Below are 23167 nucleotides of genomic sequence, written 5' to 3'. Positions count from 1 at the left end.
CCCTCGGAAGCTGTGTAAATTCTTTAGATCTTGCCTTTTCAGCCAGTTTCAGTCTGGGTCATAAAGATCGATGTGTGCAGGGGACATTCTGTACAAAATGTCATGCCAGTACTGTGTTTGTAGGGCTAAGAATTAGTCTGTAATTTTTTGGATGGGTCTCTGGGTTATACATTCCTCTTTGCAGTTCCAACCTAGATATTTCCTTGCCTCATTAATGGTCCTAATAACAATCTTTTTTGCATATATGTTAATTCTTTTATCTTAAAAAAAATTAGGTTGCTGGTATTATTATTACCATTTTCTTTTGTGTTCATATGGTATGAGTATAAAGGGTGGCAGTAGTGCATTTTGAAAGTTTCAATCTCAGCAAGACTTTAGAACACAATTTCAAAAGTAAAATACTATTAAAATATTTTATGATGGTTATGTTTCCCAGATTTCTTCTTTTTTTCCTCTTAAAAGAAATGTCTGAAGCCTGTAATAAATCTTCATTGACTATCTCCATTGCTACATAATTAAGACTAACAATATTAATGATTATTATATTAACAGCAGCACCTGCCTTGTGCTGTATAGGTACTTGGCATGCATTACCTCTAATGCAATGATGTTGCAAACTATAGGTAGCTGCTGTTTTTTACAGCTGAGAAAAGGAATTGAAGAAATTCGATTACTTGCTAAAGTTGTACATGATAGTGCTATGTTTTGTATTCAAATCTGTCCTCATACGAAGGCCAACCTTTTTGTGCTAAACCACATTGTAAGTGCTTCTTACATTATTCTTTGATTGTAGACTCCAGTATGCTTATTAGGTATGGTTTTCTTAATGACTGCTTCTAAATGATGACTGTGGGAAACAGAAATATTTGCTTCTTGCTCTGTGTCTTTCTGTAGTTCTCTTTAGTTTTATTCTCAATACTTTAAACATCTTATTAGGCTGGCCTCTTCTGTTGATTCAGTTAATACTCTTTGTTGTATTTAACACAAACAGAAAACACTTTTTATGATTCATCTTGTTCATTTTGTTCAGATTTTCTGTATATCTTAATCCAGTTCCTAGTAATCGCCTCTTAATGAATCAATACAGAGCCAGTTTATCTAAGCTACTGCATCTTTCCAGCTACCTTTTGTTTGCCTTCTTCACTTTTATTCTACTCTATTTTTATGTATTTATAATCTTAAAAATTATAAATACATAAAAATAGGGTAGAATACTTCAAATGTAAGTGCAGCAATCCATTTTACAATATGAGAAATAAATTATTTGGCATAAAGTTTGATGCATTTAATAAAGAAGAGGATTTTTATTTGCTCCTCATTCACTTCTTCCTAAAGTTGAATCTACTTGATCTGATTCAGTGTTTCACCGAATATACTGGAGAAATGGGTAGTCCCCCTGTTGCTTTCATTTGTTACTGTCCATTGTATATGTATACTTGTCTCTCCCTCAGTTTCTTTTCCTCTCTTTTCTGTCTCTCACACGTTTCAATAATTGACCCTGTGATCTTATTTTTAGAAAAGTCCATGCTTTGAAGTGTTGACCCTGTTTCTCGGCAGACCAGCAGCCTGCCTTGCAGTTGTTCCTGATGGTTAGAGGAAATGTCATCAATGTCTTAGGATGGGGGATGTAGCTCAGTGACAGAGCACTTTTCTATCACAAAGGAATGTCTTTAATTCTGGGGCTGGGTTCCATCATTAGACCACTGCTTGGCACTCTGGTTATCCTGGAGAATGCTAAGAAAATAGAGTTAGTAGTTAACTGAGCAGGCATTCTGTCTTACACATCTCTCAAACATATTCTCTCTTTTAGCAAAAAATGCCATTTCTAAATCTTTTGATCTTCCTTGGGAATTTTCCATAAGTCATTATTTATTCATTCCTATAATCTTTTTTTTATATTTATTTTTTAGCTTTAGGTGGACACAATATCTTTATTTTATCTTTATGTGGTGCTGAGGATTGAACCCAGTGCCTCACGCATGCTAGGCGAGTGCGCCACTACTTGAGCCATATCCCCAGCCCCATTCTTATAATCTTTTTCTGCTATTTATGTTCTATTATAGTCCTTTCATGTTTTCTTATCTTTATTTTATTTCATTCTCCAGTAGAAGAATCAACATTATAAATATGATGCTCTCCTGGAATTATTCCATCTAAATTCAGTCCATCCTTTAGACATAGGGTAAATGCAGCCTTTTCAGACCAGTTAGAAGGGCTCTAGAGGTTCATATTCTGGAGTGTTTTTTTTTTTTTTTGTTTGTTTTGTTTTGTTTTTGGTAGTACTGAATCCAGAGCTGCACACATGCTAGGCAAGTGCTCTACCACTGAGCTACCTCTCCAGCCGAATCCTCTGAAATTCTTGGTGAACTTACTGACCTATATGCCATGAGACCACATGCAATACTTTAGGGTAATATTCTCTTAGGGGCTGGAGTTGTGGCTCAAGTGGTAGAGCACTTGCCTAGCACGTGCGAGGCCCTGGGTTCGAAAATAAATAAATAAAATAAAGATTAAAAAAAATTCTCTTAGTATTCCTGTAACTAATATTGCATGGATAAATATGATGATGGTTTCATGAGAAGTCTTCTTTGTCAGGAATTATTTCATATTAGGGTCCTAGTATTTAGTTTTATTGTTTTAAAATGGTGTTGGAGGGCCAAGATTGTAGCTCAGTGGTAGAGTGTCTGCTTGTATTCATGGAGCCCTGGGTTTGATCCCCAGGACCAAAGAAAAATGTATTTAGAAAAAATTTGGTATTTTAGTTTTTATATAACTAGTTATATAAACTGAGTCATTTGACAAATATTTCTTCCATAATTCCTGTATGTCTAGTAATTCTGTGATAGGGGCGTAGAGAAAGATATCATCCAGTTCTTAAGAAACTTGAAGATTAATTGTAAGACAAGGCTTTTTACACATGAAGTGCAATAAAACTCAAAACAACAATGTAGCTTATATCAATTATTTATAAGTATACCAAGTATACCCTAGTTTTTTTTAAATCATCTGCATTTATTATTCTTTAAAGCAGAATGTCTACTTGGTTTCTACATAATTTCATTCATAAGCCTTACTGAGTTACTTTTTGAACAACTTTGTAACACACCTAGGGAGGTTTAAGTTTTATTCCTCTAAATACTTTTCTTTGGAAAACAAGCCCTGGAGAGTTCCTCCCATCATATTGTTTCAGTTTAACCTACTTGATTCTAGAGGACTAGTACATGCCCGATGCATAACTACAAGGGATGGAAAGTTTAAAAAGTGGATCCTAACAAGATGAAACTCGAGCCATTTTAATAAATATACATTTTTTAAACATGAAGCTAATGATAGGTTACGTGTCTTATAACAAACATCTCAACCATTAAAATAAGCCAACATGAAGCTAGTAAAAGCATTACTAGCTCTGCTTTAGTGCCTAACGTATCACAGTATCACTAAAAGTACAAAGAAATCTTATCTCCTGCTTAAGTAGTTATAGTCATGCCAATACAGACTGTTTAATAAGTGTTAACAAAAACAAAGAGCAAAAAAATCCTTGAAAACATAAATTCCTGAAGTTTTGTTTATGTAATATCCTTTACTGGTTTCTTAAGCATTCCCAAATACAGTGGTTGTATAAAAATCAGAAATGCACTCCTAAGTGTATATTGTAATGACATTCCGTGTACATTTGCCCTACCTGTGGAATCCCTGATTCAGTAGATATGGAGTGAGTTCCATACATTTTATTTTTCAAAAGCTCCCTATGTAATTTTGATGGATAACCAGTTCTAGGGTATAGAATATGCTAGCCAGTAAGTTTTTTTTCTCTTTATGCAAATCCAGCAGATTAGCTATTAATATATCTGTTTTACAGGTGAGAAGACTGGAGCTCAGAGACTGAATGACTTTCCCATTACTTACTCTCAAGTAGTGACTAAGTGGCAAGGCCATAATTTTTCTCCTGGCCAGTCTGACCCAATCTTTAGTCTTTCTATTCTGCTCCCCTCCCTCCCAGATCCTATGTGGAAGGGAGCTGCACACAAGCTTTGATGTTGAGTCTTTGGTGTTCCTCTGTTTCATTCCTTCTCTGTCAGCTATGACTAGGGTTCAGAGAAGTTGCCAAACCCTCTATTAAAAAACAATTATTGCTGGGGGCTGGGGATGTGGCTCTAGCGGTAGCGCGCTTGCCTGGCATGCGTGCAGCCCGGGTTCGATCCTCAGCACCACATACCAACCAAGATGTTGTGTCCGCCGAGAACTAAAAAATAAATATTAAAAATTCTCTCTCTCTCTCTCTCTCCTCTCTCACTCTCTCTTAAAAAAAAACAATTATTGCTGAAAATCTGAAAAAAATATAAAAATTATAACAAACTTTCAGCAATCTCACATCCAGAGATAACCATTTTTAACATTTTGATGTATTTATTCTAGGTTTCGTTTATGTATGTCGGTAATATATTTTAAACAGTATTCTCATTCTGTATGGTATTTTCTGTGTACATAAACATAAAGCTTTATAGTTGTCTCCATATAGACCCTGCACTTTTATATTTCTTATTAAGGTGATTTCTGAATGTTTTAAATTACTCTTACAAATAGCAACTTACCTGTAACTTTTTTACTGGTTTTCTGAAAAGAAATCTGATGCTTTGGCTGAGAGTGTAGCTCAATGGTAAAGCACTTGCTTACCATGCGTGAGGCCCTGGGTCCTGTCACCAGCATAGCATACACACAAAAATAATAATAAAAAATAAAAGAAAATCTGTTGTTATCATACTTATGTTTTGTATCTAACCGCTCACTGAACCCTTACTAGTTCTAATATCCATTCTCATATTCCTCATCTTCATAGTATGTGCTTTCTCTTAAACATGATGATTAAATTTGTAGGCTATTTTTCCAAGCATATGTTTGTTGCATACTTTCACTTATTTTGCAAATAATAGGAAGCTTGTTTTGAAAAATCTTATTTCAAGGAGAGCTTGGAGAAGTACAGCTTTCCTCGTGAAGGGCTGAGCCCCTTCACCTAGAGGGGAGGGGCTTTCACCATTTCTCTGGCCTTTGCTCTCTGGAGTTTTGTTGTATATTAAAAATACAGAAGTATCTAGGTATAAAATTATATGATAGCCGGGATTTGCTTAAAATATTTAAGGAGAGGCATGTAGTAGATTGTACAAATGAAACAAAAGCAGCTTTGTGTTGATAATTTTTGAAGCTAGGTGATGAGTGTGGGGGGTCATTATGCCATTTTCTCTATTGTGCCCTTCATGACAGCTGTATTTCTCCAAGCTCTCCTCAGAATAATATATAAAACTATACATAATACGATCTTATAAAGAAATAATTTCTTTTGTAGCTTCTTCCTTTTGTGATATAGGGGATCAAACCCAGGGCCTTGCACATGCTAGGCAGGTGCTCTATCACTAAGACTAAGACCCTTTACAAAAGTTATTTTGAGACAGGGTCTCAAAAGTTGTCCAGGCTGGCCTCCAACTTGGATCCCTTTGCCCCAGCCTCCCACCTGGGCTTACTGGTATGTGCCATCATGCCTTGCCAATTTCTTTAATATTATAAAATATCTAGTCTCTGTTCACATTTCCTGATTATCTAAAAAAATATTTTTTTTTTCTCGTTGGTTGGTTCAGGTTTAGAGTAAAGGTCCACCACAAACTATACTTTTGGTTAATGTATCTCATTTCCTTTTTAATCTGTAGATTCTCTTTCAGGTTTTTTTTTTCTTGAAATTTATTTGTTGAAGAAGCCGGGCCATTTGCCCTTAGAATTTTCTACCTATGTATTATGGTAATTGTATCCCCATGGTCTCATTTAATCTGTTTCTTTATTTTCTATAAACTGGAAGTTAACTGCAGAACCTTGTTCTTTCTGAAGTTCTATTTTTGTTAAGAATATTTATTGCATGCTATTCTTTAGTTTATTTTATATCTCACTTGGAGACATGGAATGTCATCCTATCTTTTTTGTGATGTTAATATGGATGGCGGAATCAGATATTGTTTGTGTGTTATTAAGTTACTGTATTCAGCTTTTCACCTAATGGTTTTAGTGGCCATTCATGGGCATTACCCGATGCAGTATTTCATTAGAAGCTGCAAAATAATGATTTCTAATTTTATCACTCTTTCTTCATTTATTATCTAATTTTCATGTAAAGAAATATTTTCCTTAATATGTTATTTGGTTATCCTCAGACATAGTCCCTGTAAGAAAGTTAGGATAAATGTTGGATTTTTTCCTGTTGTTAACAGTTTTCAGAATTACCTGTTTATTCCCTAGCATCCTATATGAATGACCAATGAAGTTTTTTCCCTTTGTATTGTATCATTATGAACTTTAGGTTTTTAAAGCATATTTGGTATTTTTCAGTTCATTACTTTTATTATTCTTTTTGATGTTGAGGTTGTCTTTTTGTATGAGTCCTCCCTTCATATTGGCCTCTAGGTTTTGTTTAACAACACTAATAATCTTTCATAGCTTCCTTGCTTTATTATACGACAAGCTATTCGAGGCTCATTCTACACATTTCCTTCCCTGACTTTGGAATCAGCCATTTGTCCAAGGAATTTTGATTCTTTTAAGTGGTAAATGGCTTTTAGAGACTACAATTTGAACTAGAGGAATGCTTACTGGGTTAGTTTTTCCTTGTAACCCTTTTTAGTTGGCAGATCTCAGAAAAGTCTTTTTAAAGAACAAATATGCTGTTAGTTGATTCTGGTAATACCAATGCAATTTTATAATCACAGAATAGTTACTTTTTAATGGTATGTTTCTGTATCTTTTCTCTTAAACTGGAAATCTTGGTTCCAAAATAGAAATATCAACATTTTTGCCAGTAATATGATTATTAAGAAGATTTCAAGGGGTTTTGTTTTGTTTTGCTCCTTTGGATATTTGGTATTAGGAAATGTATAGACAAATTACTGTGTGATAAAATTCCTTCCTTCCTTCCTTTATAGTTAAACTGCCAGCTCAATACTACACTTAGGTTCATTTAATTTGCTTTTGTTTTTAGAAATTGAACTTTATTTTATAATTATATGTGACATTTACCTGATTCCAAAATAAAATATATAGAACAGCTGGGTGTGGCAACACATGCCTATAATCCCAGTGACTTGGGAGGCTGAGGCAGGAGGATCTCAAATTCACAGTCAGCCTCAGCAACTTAGCAAGGCCCTAAGCAACTTATTGAGCCCCTGTCTCAAAATTAAAAACATACCAACAGGGGCTGGGGATGTTGCTCAAGTGGTGGCGCGCTCGCCTGGCATGCGTGCGGCCCAGGTTCGATCCTCAGCACCACATACAAACAAAGATGTTGTGTCCGCCGAAAAACTAAAAAAAAATTTAAAAAAATAAATACTAAAAAATTCTTTCTCTCTTAAAAGCGCACACACACACACACACACACACCCCAACATAAGAAGGGCTGGGTAGTGGGTGGCTCAGTGGTTGAGCACCCCTGGGTTCAATCCCTGGTACAAAAAAATTTAGAGCAGTCTAGCTTCACTTTTCATTCTCTTCACTCTTCTTATAGATAAGCTATTTTTAAAAGATTATGGCTTTTCTGTTCACTTAAAAACTACATATAGGGGCTGGGGTGTGGCTCAGAGGTAGAACGCTAGGTAGAGCGCTTACCTAGCCATGGGAGGCCCTGGGATTGATCATCCACCACATAAAAATAAAAGTAAATGTATGTGTCCAACTGCAACTAAATAATAATAACAATAATAATAATAATAATAATAATAATAATAAAATAATAAAAAATAGTAAAAAAACCAAACTACATATATTCATATCCCCCTCTTTTTAGTTAAAGGTAGCATACTATGCTCACATTGTGCTCCAATTTTTTTTTTTTTTTATCAGTAGCACATTCTAAGGATTATTCTGGAGCAATTTCTAGAGATCAGCTTCATTCCATTTTATAGCTGCATAGTATTCCATGATATGGAAATTATAGTTTAGTCAACCAGTCCCTGTTGAGGGATATTTGATTGTTTTTAGGCTTTTGCAGACAGCACTACAGTGAATAGCCTTGTGCATATCTGTTTTATTTTGCCAATGTCATCTAAGATTAGAATTTGAAGATATTATTAGGTTAAGGGTAACTGTAGATGTGTTTTTTTCCCCTTGATATTGCCAAATTCCCTTTCATAGGGGTTTTGCCATTTTGTATTTGTACTCATATTGTATACAGTGTCTATGTCTTCATAGCCTTAAACTTTTAGATTTTTGTCATCTGATAGATATAAGATAGTTTTAATTTGCATATTTTTTATTATCAGTATGGTTCAGGATCTTTCCATTTGTTTAATCTATTATGTCCCATTATCCTATATTGAATTAAAAATTTAGGTCTTTTTTTTAAATTAAAAACTTTTTTTTAAATTGTAGATAAACACAGTACCTTTATTTTATTTATTTTTATGTGTACTAAGGATTCAACCCAGTGCCTCAACACATACTAGGCAAGCTCTCTACCACTAAGCCACAACTCCAGCCCCCAAAACTTAGATTTTAATGGGATAAGATCCATTTACATTTCTCTTTCTGAGGACATTTCATATTTCTTATTTATTTTCTATAGCTGTTGATCAGTACCTTTTCTACTTTAAGAATCTATTAGGAATGTTAATCTTTATTCTTTCCTAGATTATAATTTTTATTTTAACTTTTTTTCTTATACTAAAGTTTTTTATTATTACATGGTCAAATTTATAAAAAATTTTTTTTTTATTCTGAAGTTTGTAGCCTTTTTGTTTTGTGGTACTGGGAATTGAATCCAGGCTTGTACATGCTAAACAAACTATATTTCTAGCTCAATGTAGCCTATATATTAAAAGACTTACATTATGTAGGAAGAAATGGGGAACACATGGGGGAGGTAAGGGCAGAGATAGGCCAGTTTGAAAGTGATTGTAATAGTTCAGGTTTGATAGCTATAGAAGTGGCTCTATCTTTTGGAGAATTTGCTGATGGGTAGGATGTAGGTTATGAGAAAGAAGCAGAACAATTTCCATGTTTTTGGCCTAACAGGATTGAATTATCCGTAACTGAGAAAGGGGAGAGGAGGAGGGGTAGAGTTGAAGAAGATTGAGAGTTTGGTTATGGACATGCAAAGTTTGAGATTCCTAGTGGACACTCAAGTGAGGTATCAAGTAGAAAGTTGTGTATGTGAGTGTGTAATTTTAGGGAATGTTTAGGGCTAGAAATAATCATGTGAGAGTCACCAGCATGTAAAGAATGTTTACTTAGGTTTTTATTTATTTCCTCTTTTAAGGTCTGCTTTACATATTGTGAAGTGTACAGATATTAAATATACATTTCAGTGACTTTTAACAAACATGTACTCCTGTGTGACTAACATCCTAGTCAAGTATAGAGCAATTCTGTTGTCTCACAAGTTCCCTGGTGCCCTTTATAATCTCTATTCCCCAGAGGCAACCATTGTTCTAATTTACACTGCCACAATTTAGTTTCCCTTTTGTATATGATATTTAAAAACACAAGGTTGAAGAAGATCACCTTGTTTGTGGGACTTAGAGAGAAGAGATCAGGCATAGAGCCCTGGGGAATGCCAGTGATCCAGGGGGCCCAGAAAGGAATCAGCACCAGGACTGGGAGGAGTAGCCTGAGAGAGCCAGTTTGGAGTCCTGGGAAGCAAGTGAAAAAAGGGTTTAAAAAGGAGGGAGTGGGGAACAGTGTCAAATGCTGCCAAGAGGTCTTGTGAAGTGGAGAGTAAAAATTGATAGATTTAGCAACAAGGGGATCATTGGTGACCCTTCTGAAAGCTGTTGTTGAGTGGTATGGCCTGATACCTGATGGGAGTGGATTGAGTAAATGGCCTGAGAAAGATTGGATAGCAGGAATATAGACCACTACTATGAGAAAAAAATTAAAAAAAAAATTTTTTTTTTGTACGTTGTAAATGGACAACATGCCTTTGTTTTATTTGTTCATTTTTATGTGATGCTGAGGATTGATCCCAGTGCCTCACGCATGCTAGGCAAGCGCTCTGCCGTCAAGCTATAGCCTTAGCCCAAAATAGGGTATTAATTGAAATTGGGGGAGTTGGGGATAGAGGAGGGTTTTTTTTTGTGTTTGTGGCCTGGCTCATGCTAGGCAAGTGCTTTACCCCTGAGCTGCACACCAGCCAGGGTTTTGTTTTTTAATGAGCAGCAGTGCTTCTAGTATTTTTGTGTCTTCATGTGACTAAACCAGTGAGAGGGAAAATTAACAATGGAAGAAAGATAGAAGAGAATTGCTGGAGCGATGTCTTTGTGTAGGCAAGTGTTCAGGGGAGGAGCTGGCTTGAGAGAGGCACAGGATGTTCTCCTGTGGTAATAGGGGCAAAGACAGGAAGAGGCCAGGTAGGAGCAAGCAAAATTCTCCTTGGTCATTCTCAAGGGAGAACGAGGGAGGAGTTGTTAGAGGTTGAGGAGAGCAGTCCAAGTGAATAGCCTGAGAATGGAAGAGTTGGTATAGCATCACCTTACACCTAAGCTCCTCACAGTGGTTGTGTCCCTTCCCTGTTTTCTGTACCTCAGTTTCTTCATGGAGCCTTAGGTTCTGTGAAAATAAAGGTGAGAAAACCCATAGTATTATTCGTGCCATTGTAGATGTTTAATAAAAGGTCATTTTTTACCCTTAAATGTAGGTGTAAAATTGTTATTAGTTTTACAGGTAGAAAAATACTTCCAATATTTAAAATATCACTTTAATCTACTTGTGATCTAAAACCTTTTCAGATATACATTTAATATACTAATTGTGCTCATATATTCAGAATTTGGAATCGAATAGTCCAAGTATCAATTTTTTGGGGGAGGTGGCTGGGGTTCGACCACTGAGCCACATCCCCAGCCCTGTTTTGTATTTTTTTTTTTTTTTTAAGACAGAGTCTCACTGAATTGCTTAGTGCCTTGCTTTTGCTGAGGCTGTCTTTGAACTCTCAATCCTCTTGCCTCAGACTCCTGAGCTGCTGGGATTACAGGCATTCATCACCGCGCTCAGCAAGATCACATTTTAAAAAAGAGTTATGGTAGTCCCTCCTTGTCCACAGTTTTGCTTTCTGTGGTTTCAGTTACCACTAGTAACCTTGATCTGAAAACGTTAAATGGAAAATTCTAGAAATAATTCACAAGTTTTAAATAATTTATTACAGCCCCCTTCCTTAAACCCTAGGCCTTCTAAATTATCATTAGTTAAATGTGGTTGGTCCTAGTATGCCTAATTTATAAGTTAAACTTTATTAGAGGTATGTGTGTATAGGGATAAACATAGTAGAGTCATATGTTTTTTTAACCTTCTGAGATACATTCTGAGAAATTTGTTGTTAGATCATTTTTTTCTTAGGTGAACATCATAGGATGTACTTACCTAAACTAAGATGGCTATGTTGCAAGGTGATACAATCTTATGGAACCACCATTGTACATGTACATGCAGTCCATTGCTGACTGGAAATGTTATGTGGTACATGATTATTGATACAGGGTCTGGTACTATATGTACCTTGTGAGTTCAGGTATCCACTGAGGGTCTTGAAATGTTTCTCTTATATAAGGTGAGGGGGAGTGTTACTGTATTTTTCTTCTGATTTGCTACTTTTATCTGCAGTGAGTCATTAGATGAATTTGCCTCAGCAGACTGTTCAAAGGATAGTTGAGTTACACTTTTAAAAAGTTCTAAATGACTGTTTCATAGTTGTGTTGATTTCTCTTGGTTTACTTTGATTGTACTCAGGAATGAAATAGGGTTGAACCTGCAGATTTGAAAATCTGAGATTACTTTATTGAAAAAGTTTTAAGTATCCAGGAGCCATGGCACAGGCTTATAATCCCAGCGATTCAGGAGGCTGTGGCAGAGGATCTCAAGTTCAAGGCCAGTCTTGACAAGTTAGCAAGACCCTGTCTCAAAACAAAAAGGAATGAGGTTGTAGCTTAGTGATAGAGTGCCCTTGGGATCAATTCTCAATACTATAATACATCTATACATATATTAATTAATTAACTGATAAAGTTTTAAGTATTGATGGTTTCTAATATGGACAGAATGTGTAAGTATAAGGACCTCTGTGTACTTACCATCTAACTACCACCTTGATCAATATTCAAATTACTTTAGAGAATTAAATGATGTTGGAGTAGATTCAGAACTGACTTGTCTTGATTCACTAATGAATAAGAGTTGAAAATTATGATTTAATAATATTTTATTCAATCATTCATGCAACAAAACTTATTGAGGATCTGATTTGTTCTATAGTACTTAGTTGATAAAGAGCTTCAGTTGAATGCAAATCCTAGCTCTGCTACTTACTAGCCTACAGCTCATCAAAGTATTCTAATTTGTCTCCACATTAACAAAATTGACATAATGCAAGGATCTATATCATAGGCTTGTTATGAGGATTAAATAAGATACATTGGCTTGCACAATACGTGCTAATTACAAATATCCTTTCTTTCTTTTCTTCATCTTTGTCATCCAGATTTTGTGCTGGGTGTCATTTTAAGAGTTAAGATGTGGATCCTGACCTTGAAGAACTAGAATTCTAAGATCACTTAGCGTTAGAGCCAGGAGAGATCTTCAGGATTATCTGTTTGACCCACCTGAAGAGGTTTAGTGAATTGTCTAGTATCACATTGTTTACCATTGATGGCAAAGCCATGACAAAGCTGTGTATCCTAGCTGTGAATGCTTTTCTTACAGGATGACCGTTCTGTTGCTTTGTTTGACTCAGCCCCCTTCCTTAAACCTTAGGCCTTCTAAATTGACAGTCCTGGCCTGCATGTTTTGAGTGTTCTGACTTTCCTGTCCAAACATGGAATATATGTGTGGCTTTCCACATGCATCAGACCAGAACGTGTCCCCGGTTGTCCCCTCCTTAGGAGTCCAAGGAAGACTTTGTAGGGAAGATGGACAAGCTGTTTCTCTGTGTGTAATCACAAAGATGTTTTTATCTTTCTTTTGTATCACAGCCCAGGAGTTAAAGTCACTGTTTGAAAAAAAATCCCTCAAAGAGAAGCCTCCAAGTTCTGGAAAGCAGTCCATATTATCTGTACGCCTGGAGCAGTGCCCTTTGCAGCTGAATAATCCCTTTAATGAGTATTCCAAATTTGACGGCAAGGTAAGCAAAACAATGAAACTTTGTCCCTTTAAATATAGAAGTACCATTGAATGGAGTTCTTGTTATTTTTCTAGATTTAGGGTTTCAAAAATCCCTCAGTGATTATAAAATGTCACAGATTCTAAGATCATAGACAGAAAGGTAAGAATTTGAGCTTAATGTTGATTCCACCATAATGTATTTGGGAGGATTAAAACATAATAGCCCTGGGCTGGGGTTGTGGCTCAGTGGCAGAATGCTTGTCTGGCATGTGTGAGTACTGGGTTTGATTCTCATCATTGCATATAAATAAATAAAATAAAGTTCATTGACAACTAAGAAATTAAAAAACACAAAACAAAAACATAATAGTCCTGAGATTCTTCTCTATATATCTATATAGATGTCTCAGGACTGTTATAATGCTTCCCTGTACACACCTTCACATATACACGTACATATTTTATCTTTTATTTTTGATATCAATGGTTTAACCAAAGGGTGATGTACCACTGATTTACATCCTTGGCCCTTTTATTTTATTATTTTTAAAAAATTTTGAGACAGTGTCTTGCTCAGTTTTCCACACTGACCTCGAACTTGCAATCCTCCTGCCCCAGCCTCCCCAGTCACTGGAATTACAGGTGTGCACCATGCACCTGACTTACATCTTCTTTCTTTTTTTGTAATACTGGGAATTGAACTCAGAGGCGCTCTACCACGGAGCTACATCCCCAACTTCCTTGCTTATCTATCTATCTATCTATTTTTGAGACGGGGCTACTAAGTTTCTGAGGCTGGCTACTAAGTTTCCTGGAGTTGTATACAACTATTAAGTTGCCTGGAGTTGTGTACAATTTGTCTTTTGAAAACTTTCAATCCTCCTGGCTTAGCTTCCCAAATTGTGGGATTACAGATATGCACCACAATACCTGGTACACACATATATTTTAGAGAGGGAGGAATACGTGTGTGTATAAATTTGTTTTATCTCCTAAGTATTCTTTTTTTTTAATAATAATTATTTTTTTAAAGAGAGAGAGAGAGAGAGAGAGAATTTTTTAACATTTATTTTTTAGTTTTCGGCGGACACAACATGTTTGTATGTGGTGCTGAGGATCGAACCCGGGCCGCACACATGCCAGGCCAGCGCGCTACTGCTTGAGCCACATCCCCAGCCCCTCCTAAGTATTCTTGAGATTTGGGTTAGTTGGATTGTGATTAATCAAGGTCTAATTAAGTTTGGAAGCTTGAAAGTGGTTCTGGGAGGCAATTTCATTGTTTTGTCTGATTGTTCATTATGCAGAAATTGTTGAAGTTTTGAGCTTCCTTTCAGATTTCTAGGCTATTTCAGTATTTCACAGGGTAAGCGTTTTGTTTGGCACCTGCTTTGGAGTCTGACTTTATTTTTTTCTACCTATTCATTCTATCAACTTGCTGTTAAAAAATAAAGTATGTTATTTTCCTCTTAGAAAAATGGCCACTGTAGCAGGTGGACCCTAGTTCCATGTGCAGTGCCCTGCTCCTCACCCCATTCCCTGCTATTCTGTACCCCTGTGCTGAGCTGAGTGGGGCCTTTTTCAAGAGACAGTAGAAATTGATTTTTATATTTATTGCCATTATGTTTGCTGCCTGGCAGTGGTGTGGGGGTGCTTGAATGATAACTTGTTGCCTGGAGTTGTGTACAATTTGTCTTTTTTAAAGCACTACTGCAATTAATAAACACATTTTTGCTTATGTTTGCATTTTTCTTATTCACTTGGAAGTTCTGTGGGTAGTCTAATTTGAGCAGAGAGATTTTCTCTTGAAACTTTTTACCTCAGATGATTCAGCCTGTTTCTATAGGTTGAAATAAGCCTGCATGGTGAAGTTGTTAGTTTGTAGAGGAGGAGCAAGAGCTAGAAACAAACATATAAATACCATGAAGATCTTATGTGCCTAGGAGTTTCCTCCAGAAAACATCTGAAAGCACTTTTAGTAAAATGTAGATTGTATTACTGTGAAGCTTCTTTTTTGCCTGCCTGTACTTCCTGCTCCTGTCCTGTGGAATGTGGGGAGCGAAGGAACTACTCCAGGAAGAAGAATGTCAGCCTCAGGAAATGGCTAGTTGGACTGCAGAGGATTTAAAAAACATATATTATAATTCATTCATTCAGATAGGTGAGAAGTTGTTTGTTGGGATTGGAGACACTGCTGGAATTTATTTGCTTCCATTGCCTGATACCATCTTACTATGGAAGGATGAAATTGCTAGAATGATAATGTGTGATAATGCTTTCATACCAAGAAAGTAGCGTAGACCTTTAAAAATATTACATACTAGAATTTCTCTTATGCCATTAGATTTTATTATTTTACCGAGGTTTGGATTCATGAGAAGGTTGTTAACTTTATTTGGTATCCCATGTTCTAACTTTTGAAGTGCCAGGGAGAAATTTTTTAAAATGAAGCCATTTCCTTAGTCACAAGGAATTGTTTTTATTAGGTGTGTGTTTGCACTTAAGATTCTGCTTTTGTCATAGTTGGCCCTTTTGTAATCTACAATGGATGAGCATGGAGCAGTCACTGTTACACATTGATTAAAAAAGATTTATATATTGATAAGTCTATCTTATGATGTGATGGTATTTTATTATTATCCTACACATTACAATTGCTAAAATACAATTAAACCCTTGCTCTCATCTATTATTTAATATTGATGCATTTGGCAGATATGTAATAAAAGTGGCTAATGTTTGAAGGATATTATACTGTACATATTAAATTAGTCTTTCTGTATCTTTGTGAAATGCATCAATATGATATTCAATGACATCTCAATGATTAATAGAGAATTATACTTGAGTCAAGCCTTTTTGTAACCTAGAAATTAAGATGACTATTCAAATAACACCTCAAAATGATCGAATTAGCATTTTGTGATTGCATAATAATGGGATTGTAGTAGTTATAACAGCACCATGGCTGCCTCTAGAGTTAAGATCATGTCAACCCCTTGATAATAAAGCCTTTTCCATGTGAGTCGACTTTAATAATATCCAGATTGATTCTGCTCATAAATCATCTGACGTTTAGCACTAAATTTTTGTTACTGTTGTAACTTAAAATTATTTTATTTTTATTCAGCTCATATTTAAGAAATAAGTGTCTTGTTTTAATGATTCACTATCTTGTCATTGGCACTATATGCCTTTTCCCTCAAATGTAAGGGTTTTCCATGCATTTTGATGCATATATATATACATATACACATACAAATGCATCAAATTTTTTTTTCCTACAAAGATTTGCTAAAGCCACTGAAATACGTAGAGTTTTTTTTTCCCCTACAAATATTCACAATGCTTTTCTTGGGAATAATGCTGGCCTTATTTACATAATTAACTGAGTTTCCTAGGTCTCTTGGGTAAATAGTACATAATTGGGGAGAGAAGGGAACAGGGAAGAGTTTGGGGTCTAATTAAATATACTAAAAAACTACTTAATTATGTATTTCCTCAAGAGACTAGCTGCTGTGAAATCCTCCTTAAAACTAAGCTGTCGTTAGATTTGAAAAAAGGATTTTGCTTTTAGTATGGCTTTACAATTGCAGTTAAAGCAGCCATATCTAGTGTCCTTAACAGTTTGTGCAAACTGGATTGTTGGTTTTAATGAGTCTAAGGGTAAGCAACTTTCTCAACTTTTGTGCTAAATCAAAGCAGATTCAGGTAATTTTTGGTTTCTGTAGGTGGTTAGTAATTTATAATTTTCTGTGTGATAGTTAATAATTTTTAAGACATGAAATTGAAAGGGAAAAGCTGTACCGAGGCTTTTTTTTTTTTTTTTTTTTTGGGTGCTGGGGATTGAACCCAGGGCCTTGTGCATGCAAGGCACCGAGGCCTATTCTTTATTGCAGTTTTGCAGGGTTTTTTTGTTTTTGTTTTTAATTTTTTTATAACTTTTTATTTATTTATTTTTATGTGGTACTGAGGATCGAACCCAGGGCCTTGAACGTGCGAGGCGAACGCTCTATCACAGAGCCATCACCCAAGCCCCATACAGGGTTTTTCTGGTTAGGCTTATTATTGTGTTTCTGTTATTTCTTTGGCAAAATGATGGTGTTGTCTGTGACTTATTCTAGATCCTTGGATTAAGTCTGTTTACTGAACATTTGAAAGAAGTCCAAGGCCTACTGCAAGGGATGCTTGGGTCAGATGAGGCAAAATGAGGCCTTTAGTCATCTGCCTGTATTCTTTGGTGCAGTTGAAAATGGGACCTCTGAATAGCAAAACAAAACCTCAAAAAACTTCCCCCACCAATCTTTCTGATTTCACTGTATGTGGGAAATTATGGTCATGTTTGGGAATTGCTCTGAGGATATGAAGGCATGGCTGAGTTGACCGGCAGGAAGCATGCAGCACTAGCCCTAAGTGCCCCAGGATATGTGGATTGTCCCACTGTTTCTCCACCCTTTGAAGAGGTGACTCTAAGTCTTGCCCTTTCATGCCTTAGCTCTTGCTTGAGAACTTTTATTTTTGTGGTGCTGGGGATTGAACTCGGGGCCTTGTGCATGGGAGGTAGACACTCTGCCAACTGAGCTATATCCTCATAACCCTGCTTGAGAAACTTTTGCTTGCATAGCATTACTCTTCTGGTCAAACAGAGTTGCAAATACTAATATCAGCATTAGATCATGAGAAGTTCAAGTACCCATTTCCTGTCAATAAATACACTTATTTAGAGATGATACTGTTTATTAGTTGTATCATCTCAATTTTTTTTCTTCTTCTTGATCTGTTTCTTTACCTCTGTGAATTATGACCTCACTAGGGAGATGAGACCATCAAATAGGATAATGCCAGGATAAAGCAACTCCACAGTGAGACGCAGAATAATTCAATAGTGTAGTTAATAACGTGACTTATTCTATACGGAAGACCTTGATTTGCATCCTGAAGATGCCATTTTCAGTGAGCCTGCAGGCTAGTTACTTAATCTCATGAAGCTTAGCCTAGGGTTTAAGACACATTACCCCAAAATATGGCACATTGGGATATTGACTATTATAAGCTGAAGGAATTTGAGAAATGGCAGGAAGAACTATTTGTCCTTCCTCTGAAGCTTTTCTCCCCTGAAGCAGGTCACCACACCTTCATGAGATGGATGTTTGCTTGCGCCTGAGGAAGGGAGCCTCCATACCTCTGAAGGTGGAGGATGCTAAGAGGAATTTCATGCCTTTTGTCATATTTTCCAATGACTTTCTACTTTGCATCATACCTAGAATAAAAACGCTCAAGTTAAACTATGTCTTGGGATCTTCATTTCCTTATGAAGGCTCCATATTATGTAAAATTTATATTGAATAAATTTGGATGCTTTTCTGTTATTAATCTGTTTCTTGTTACAAAGGACTCAGCCAAGAACTTAGCGAGATAGAAGGAAAAGGTATTTTTCCTCCACTCCCAGCTCCAGTCCTTACAACAGAATGAAAGGATGATGGCGTATCTTCCTCCTGAGGATTAAAAGCTGTGAGGCCTCTGTAGCAGGACATGCAGTGCACAGGAAGCACTCTGTCTCTTTCTCCAGGGGAGGCATCCGTGTGCTTCTTTATGTTCTTGAAGGGATTTGGTGAGAGGAATCTAAACAAGGTGTTTAGCACCCTATAGTGTAGAACAGAGCATAAGAAGTTCAGGAGTCTAATGGTGTTTTACTTTTATTTTTATTTATTTCAGTGGTTATTTTTTAAACATCAGCTGAGAAGGCAATTGCTAATAAAATTTAAATATCTTACCTATTTGACTAAGCTAAGTACAAGGGAAACTATAAGGGGAATGTTTGCCTTGACAAGTACTTAATAAAGCAGAACCAGTTCTGGTTCATATAGACAACTGTGACTTCGATTGTGTTAACTTGTTAGAAAGTAACCACTTCTCTGTTAGAAACTGTTTTAACAGGGAAACTGCAGAGAGTATGGGGGAAGGGATAATTCATGAGTGCTAATTGCTTGGCTGTTAATTTTCATAAGTGTTGATAGAAGCAGTTCCTTAAATTAAACTTTGTTTAAAATGTATCAGGGGAAATATTCCACAATGTCGAGCCTGAAGTGAAAATTAATATGAATGCTGTGGCAATTAACACATACTGGTTAATAGCTTTTAGCAGCATTTTGGGATGATAGTCCTTAAATACATTTTTGCATGCTGCTCTTGTTTCAGTATTGTTCCAGTCTATGTCTAGATAATTATGAACAAATGTTTTCTACAATCATTGGCATTAAATAGCTCTCTTCAAAGAAGTTGCTTAAAACTTTGCAGAAAAGGATAAAGCCACTAAGAAATGTTAGAAACTTAGAAAAGGTCAGTGAATTGAAATCATTAAAAAAAAAAAATACCCTTAAAGGAAAATGCCCCTTATCTGAACTTGGAAAATTTGCCATTATCATGGGAATGATTCCTTCTACTATATTAAGCTACTTTTACTTCAGAATCTCTTTTCAAAAAATTACAGCCTGGGCTAAAAAGTGTTGGCTGTGTTACTCCCCAACACCGTTGCTTATTGCTGCCTGAGCTGGGGCAGTGGCCTTGAGCCTAAGGACCTTCTGGCCTTTCTTCTCCACCTGCCCAGCTGTCATGCTTTCCTCTCCCAATCCCAGAGACTGAGCATAAAGTTGGCTACCTAAGACTCAGTTTTGGGGCTGGGGTTGTAGCTCAGTGGTGGAGTACTTTCCTAGCAAGTTATCTTGGCTACTTATCTGTGCATACGATTTGCTAGTTTTACTTTCATAAGTCAGTTTTCTTTATTCTATTCCTAAAAGAATATATCAGCTATTCACTACCCTTTTACACAACATCTAAAAGGGGAGTTGTGTACTAATGGATCAAATTCATTAAATATATTTTTAATGAGATTATTTTCCGTTTACCATTTTATTCATACTCTGCTCTTTCTGTTGCTTGACATTATACTGAAAAATCCAAGTGAAGACCTTGAGATTTCTGTCTGAATTGTATTCAAAACGAGTTAAACAGATGTCTTACAACAAAAGAAAATGTTTTAGCGTCCTACTCTGATACTCTATGCTGAATTATTATGATTATTTTTCTTTCCCCTTTTCCTTTTTGTGGTGCTGGGGATAGCTGCTAGGCCTTGTGCATTCTAAGCACTCTTCCACTGAGCTACACCCCAGTTCAGTGCTGAATTCTTAAAGCTAGCTTGTTTCACTCTGAACTTTCTCTCTAGTTGCCATTTCCATAGTTTGTTTTGAGCCTTGCCAGTCTTTGGTCGTAAGCCATCTTCCAAAAGTTTTCACTAGGGGTAGAATTCACTGCTGTTTTAAAGTTTTTTCAAATATGGCAGAATTTTGCAGTGGGAAGAAAATGTTTGTCAGGTTAGATTAAAATTCTAACTTGCCAGTTACTTATTTTGTGATATTAGGCAAATAGCTTTGTCTCTTTGAGCCTGTTTTTATGTGTATAAAATGAGGTTAATGATAACCATAAAATGTCTTGAGGAGCCAGGCACAGTGTCATGTACATGTAATTTTAGCTATTCTGGAGGCTGAAGAGGAGAATCATGAGTTCAAGGTTAGCCTCAGCAATTTAGCAAGATCCTATCTCCAAAAAAAGTTGTTGAGGATTTAATGAAGATGGGAAAGGCGTCCGCTGTAAAATGCTGAGTACATGGCCAGTGCTGAAAGACTGTCATTTTCCCTTCTTTTTACCATAATGCTAGCCACTTAATTCATCTTTAGTGAAGGCCTCCTGTGCATCAGATACTATTTAATAAGTAAGTGCTGGATGAAGTGATGAGGAAGATGGTTTCTGACCTCATGGAAGGTTTCTAACCTCATGGAACTTCTTCCCTGGTGGGAAATAAATGGAACATAAATAGTTACCAAATGAAATGTCAAATTCAAGTCATAATACAGCTACAGCAGAGCACAGGAGAGGTACTTGGTACCTTAACAGCATCATTGTAGGGGCCTTTGTCCTCTTCTGGGAGGCTCAGGCTTCTATTCCTGTGAAGGTGACTCTTGACCTGCAAACTCAAGGATGAGTAAGAGCTGGCTCAGTGAAGAGTGAAGAGAAATGATGTACAGAGGGCCTGAGGCAAGGGGAAGCTTGGCAATTTACAGGAACAGAAAGAAGGCTGTGGGACTGGTGCCCTACGGGTGGGGTAGATCACGGTGAAGTTCCAGGACCTGACCAGTATGGCTGGGAGATGTGTTCTTTTTAACCTAAGAGCATTGAGAAGTCCTGAATAAGTTCAACTGGAGAGGTGAGGTTAGCAGATTTGTGTTTGCATGTGTGTGTTTTATGGTGCTGGGGATGGAATCCAGGGCCTTTAGTGTACTAGGGAAGTGCTCTATAGCTGAGGTACACCCCAGCTTCTCAGATTTGTGTTTTGTAAAGCTCCCTGGAGCTCTGCTGAACAGAGTGTACTTAAAAAGGGTTTGTGAGGATAGTGAGACCAATTAATTAATTAGCTAATGGTATAGGAAATCTGCTGGGAATGAACACCAAGCATTGAGGTTCTAGGAAATGCCTAGGAGAAGCCCATGTGGGTGTGGTGAGACCTCCAGATGGTGGGATTTTATGTTGTGCCTCATCCTGGAGTGCCTTACCCTGAATGCTATTCAGTACAGAGATTTTCTTCTACTTCTTGAAGATTGAGGCCCCAATTACTATCTTGAAAACCCTGATCCAGAGAAAACTGGTGACAACCTAGAATCACCTAGCTGGACAGAGAACCCAGGTGTCCAGTTTTAGAGATTTTAATTTTCATTGTTTAATGACATTCCTGTGCACAAAATAGAAACCTGATTTCCAGGACTAGAAGGCCATGTGTTAGAAGAAATACATACATGGAATAGTGAGCGTTCAGCCTGATTATGCCATTCTTCCCTTGGGAGCTGGGACATGTCATCTCCCATTTATGAGCCTTAGTTTCTGAATATTTAGAATGAAGAATTTGGCTTAATTCCTTTAGTTTTAAGGTTCCATAGTTTTGTGATCAAGTAGGTGATTGACAGCAGTGACAGATAGAAGGGTTATAGATGGAAAACTTGAACTCTTGAAGAGTTAATCTTTTTAAGTATATACTGCCACTTTATTTTAATTCTCATAACAAAATTGTGATATGGGTTATGTATTTCCGTTTTACAGATGAGGAAGCAGAGGGTAAGTGATTTGCTCAAGGATACCTCACTAGTATGTGACAGAGCTGGTGTTTAGTGTTTTTTTCCTTATTCCAGCACCATACCTGTCTTTCCTATACTCTCTTATAGTCGTTTTTAATGAAGAAAACAAAAACATTGTTAATATTTGAAAGTTTTTCAGAATTTACAAACAAATGGTTTTCCTTTACTAGTGAACTAGAAATCTACCAGACTGGTTTAGAACTTATTGTCAGTTGTGTGGGTTGGTTAAGTTACTGCATCTATAATCTCAATTTCCCAACATGTAAAAAAGAACAAGATTGGTACTGAGAAAGAGGAATGCTTTACATATAGAATCTTGTGTATTTCCCACAAAAGTTAATTTCTATTGATCTTTACAGTATGTAATGTGAATAAATTCATACACATCCATCATTCCATCCATCAAATTGTTTCCTCAACACCCACATTGTATTGACTAATTCTAAACATTTACTGCATAGTAGATCTGATAAATTAGATGTGGCTAACTGCCCTGGAGGAACTCAAAAGACAAGACTAGCCATATAGCCAACAAGTAGAGGAACCACAAGTCACATGCAGGATTGTCCCCAGTGCTGAGGACTGTGGCAGTGGTTTGTGACTTCAGGTGACCTGAGTGAGCAGAGGAAGACTCATGAACACCAAACTGTAAACTGCATGTGATAGGTATTGTACTAGAGATCAATATAGAAGATTCCAGGACTATGGAGGCAGCAGTGAGCAATAGATGAATGAATAGTTCTGATCCAAACCAGCTTCTTATCTTCCATGTATTTATCTGAATTTTTGTTCTACTAATTCCTAGAGAGAGATTTGGTCACTCTTATAATGAAGCTCAGAATGACACTCTCCACACATAAATGCAGACA

The 23167-nt window shown here is 36.5% G+C and overlaps 1 protein-coding gene across 6 annotated transcripts in view; it reads left to right on the top strand.

The window, feature by feature from the left end:
• The window catches only part of Mapkap1 (MAPK associated protein 1), a 230800-nt gene that overhangs the window by 34001 nt on the left and 173632 nt on the right, over positions 1 to 23167 (top strand). For all 6 annotated transcript variants that reach the window (XM_077797105.1, XM_026386354.2, XM_026386351.2 and 3 more), the window contains one exon: positions 12990 to 13138. In XM_077797105.1, the coding sequence (XP_077653231.1) occupies positions 12990 to 13138 (149 nt within the window). The remainder of the gene's footprint in view (positions 1 to 12989; positions 13139 to 23167) is intronic.

Source organism: Urocitellus parryii, chromosome 4, assembly GCF_045843805.1.
Source record: "Urocitellus parryii isolate mUroPar1 chromosome 4, mUroPar1.hap1, whole genome shotgun sequence".
NCBI classification, from domain to species: Eukaryota; Metazoa; Chordata; class Mammalia; order Rodentia; family Sciuridae; genus Urocitellus; species Urocitellus parryii.
Note: the sequence above shows the minus strand (reverse complement) of the source record. Positions and strands in the feature narration are given on the sequence as shown.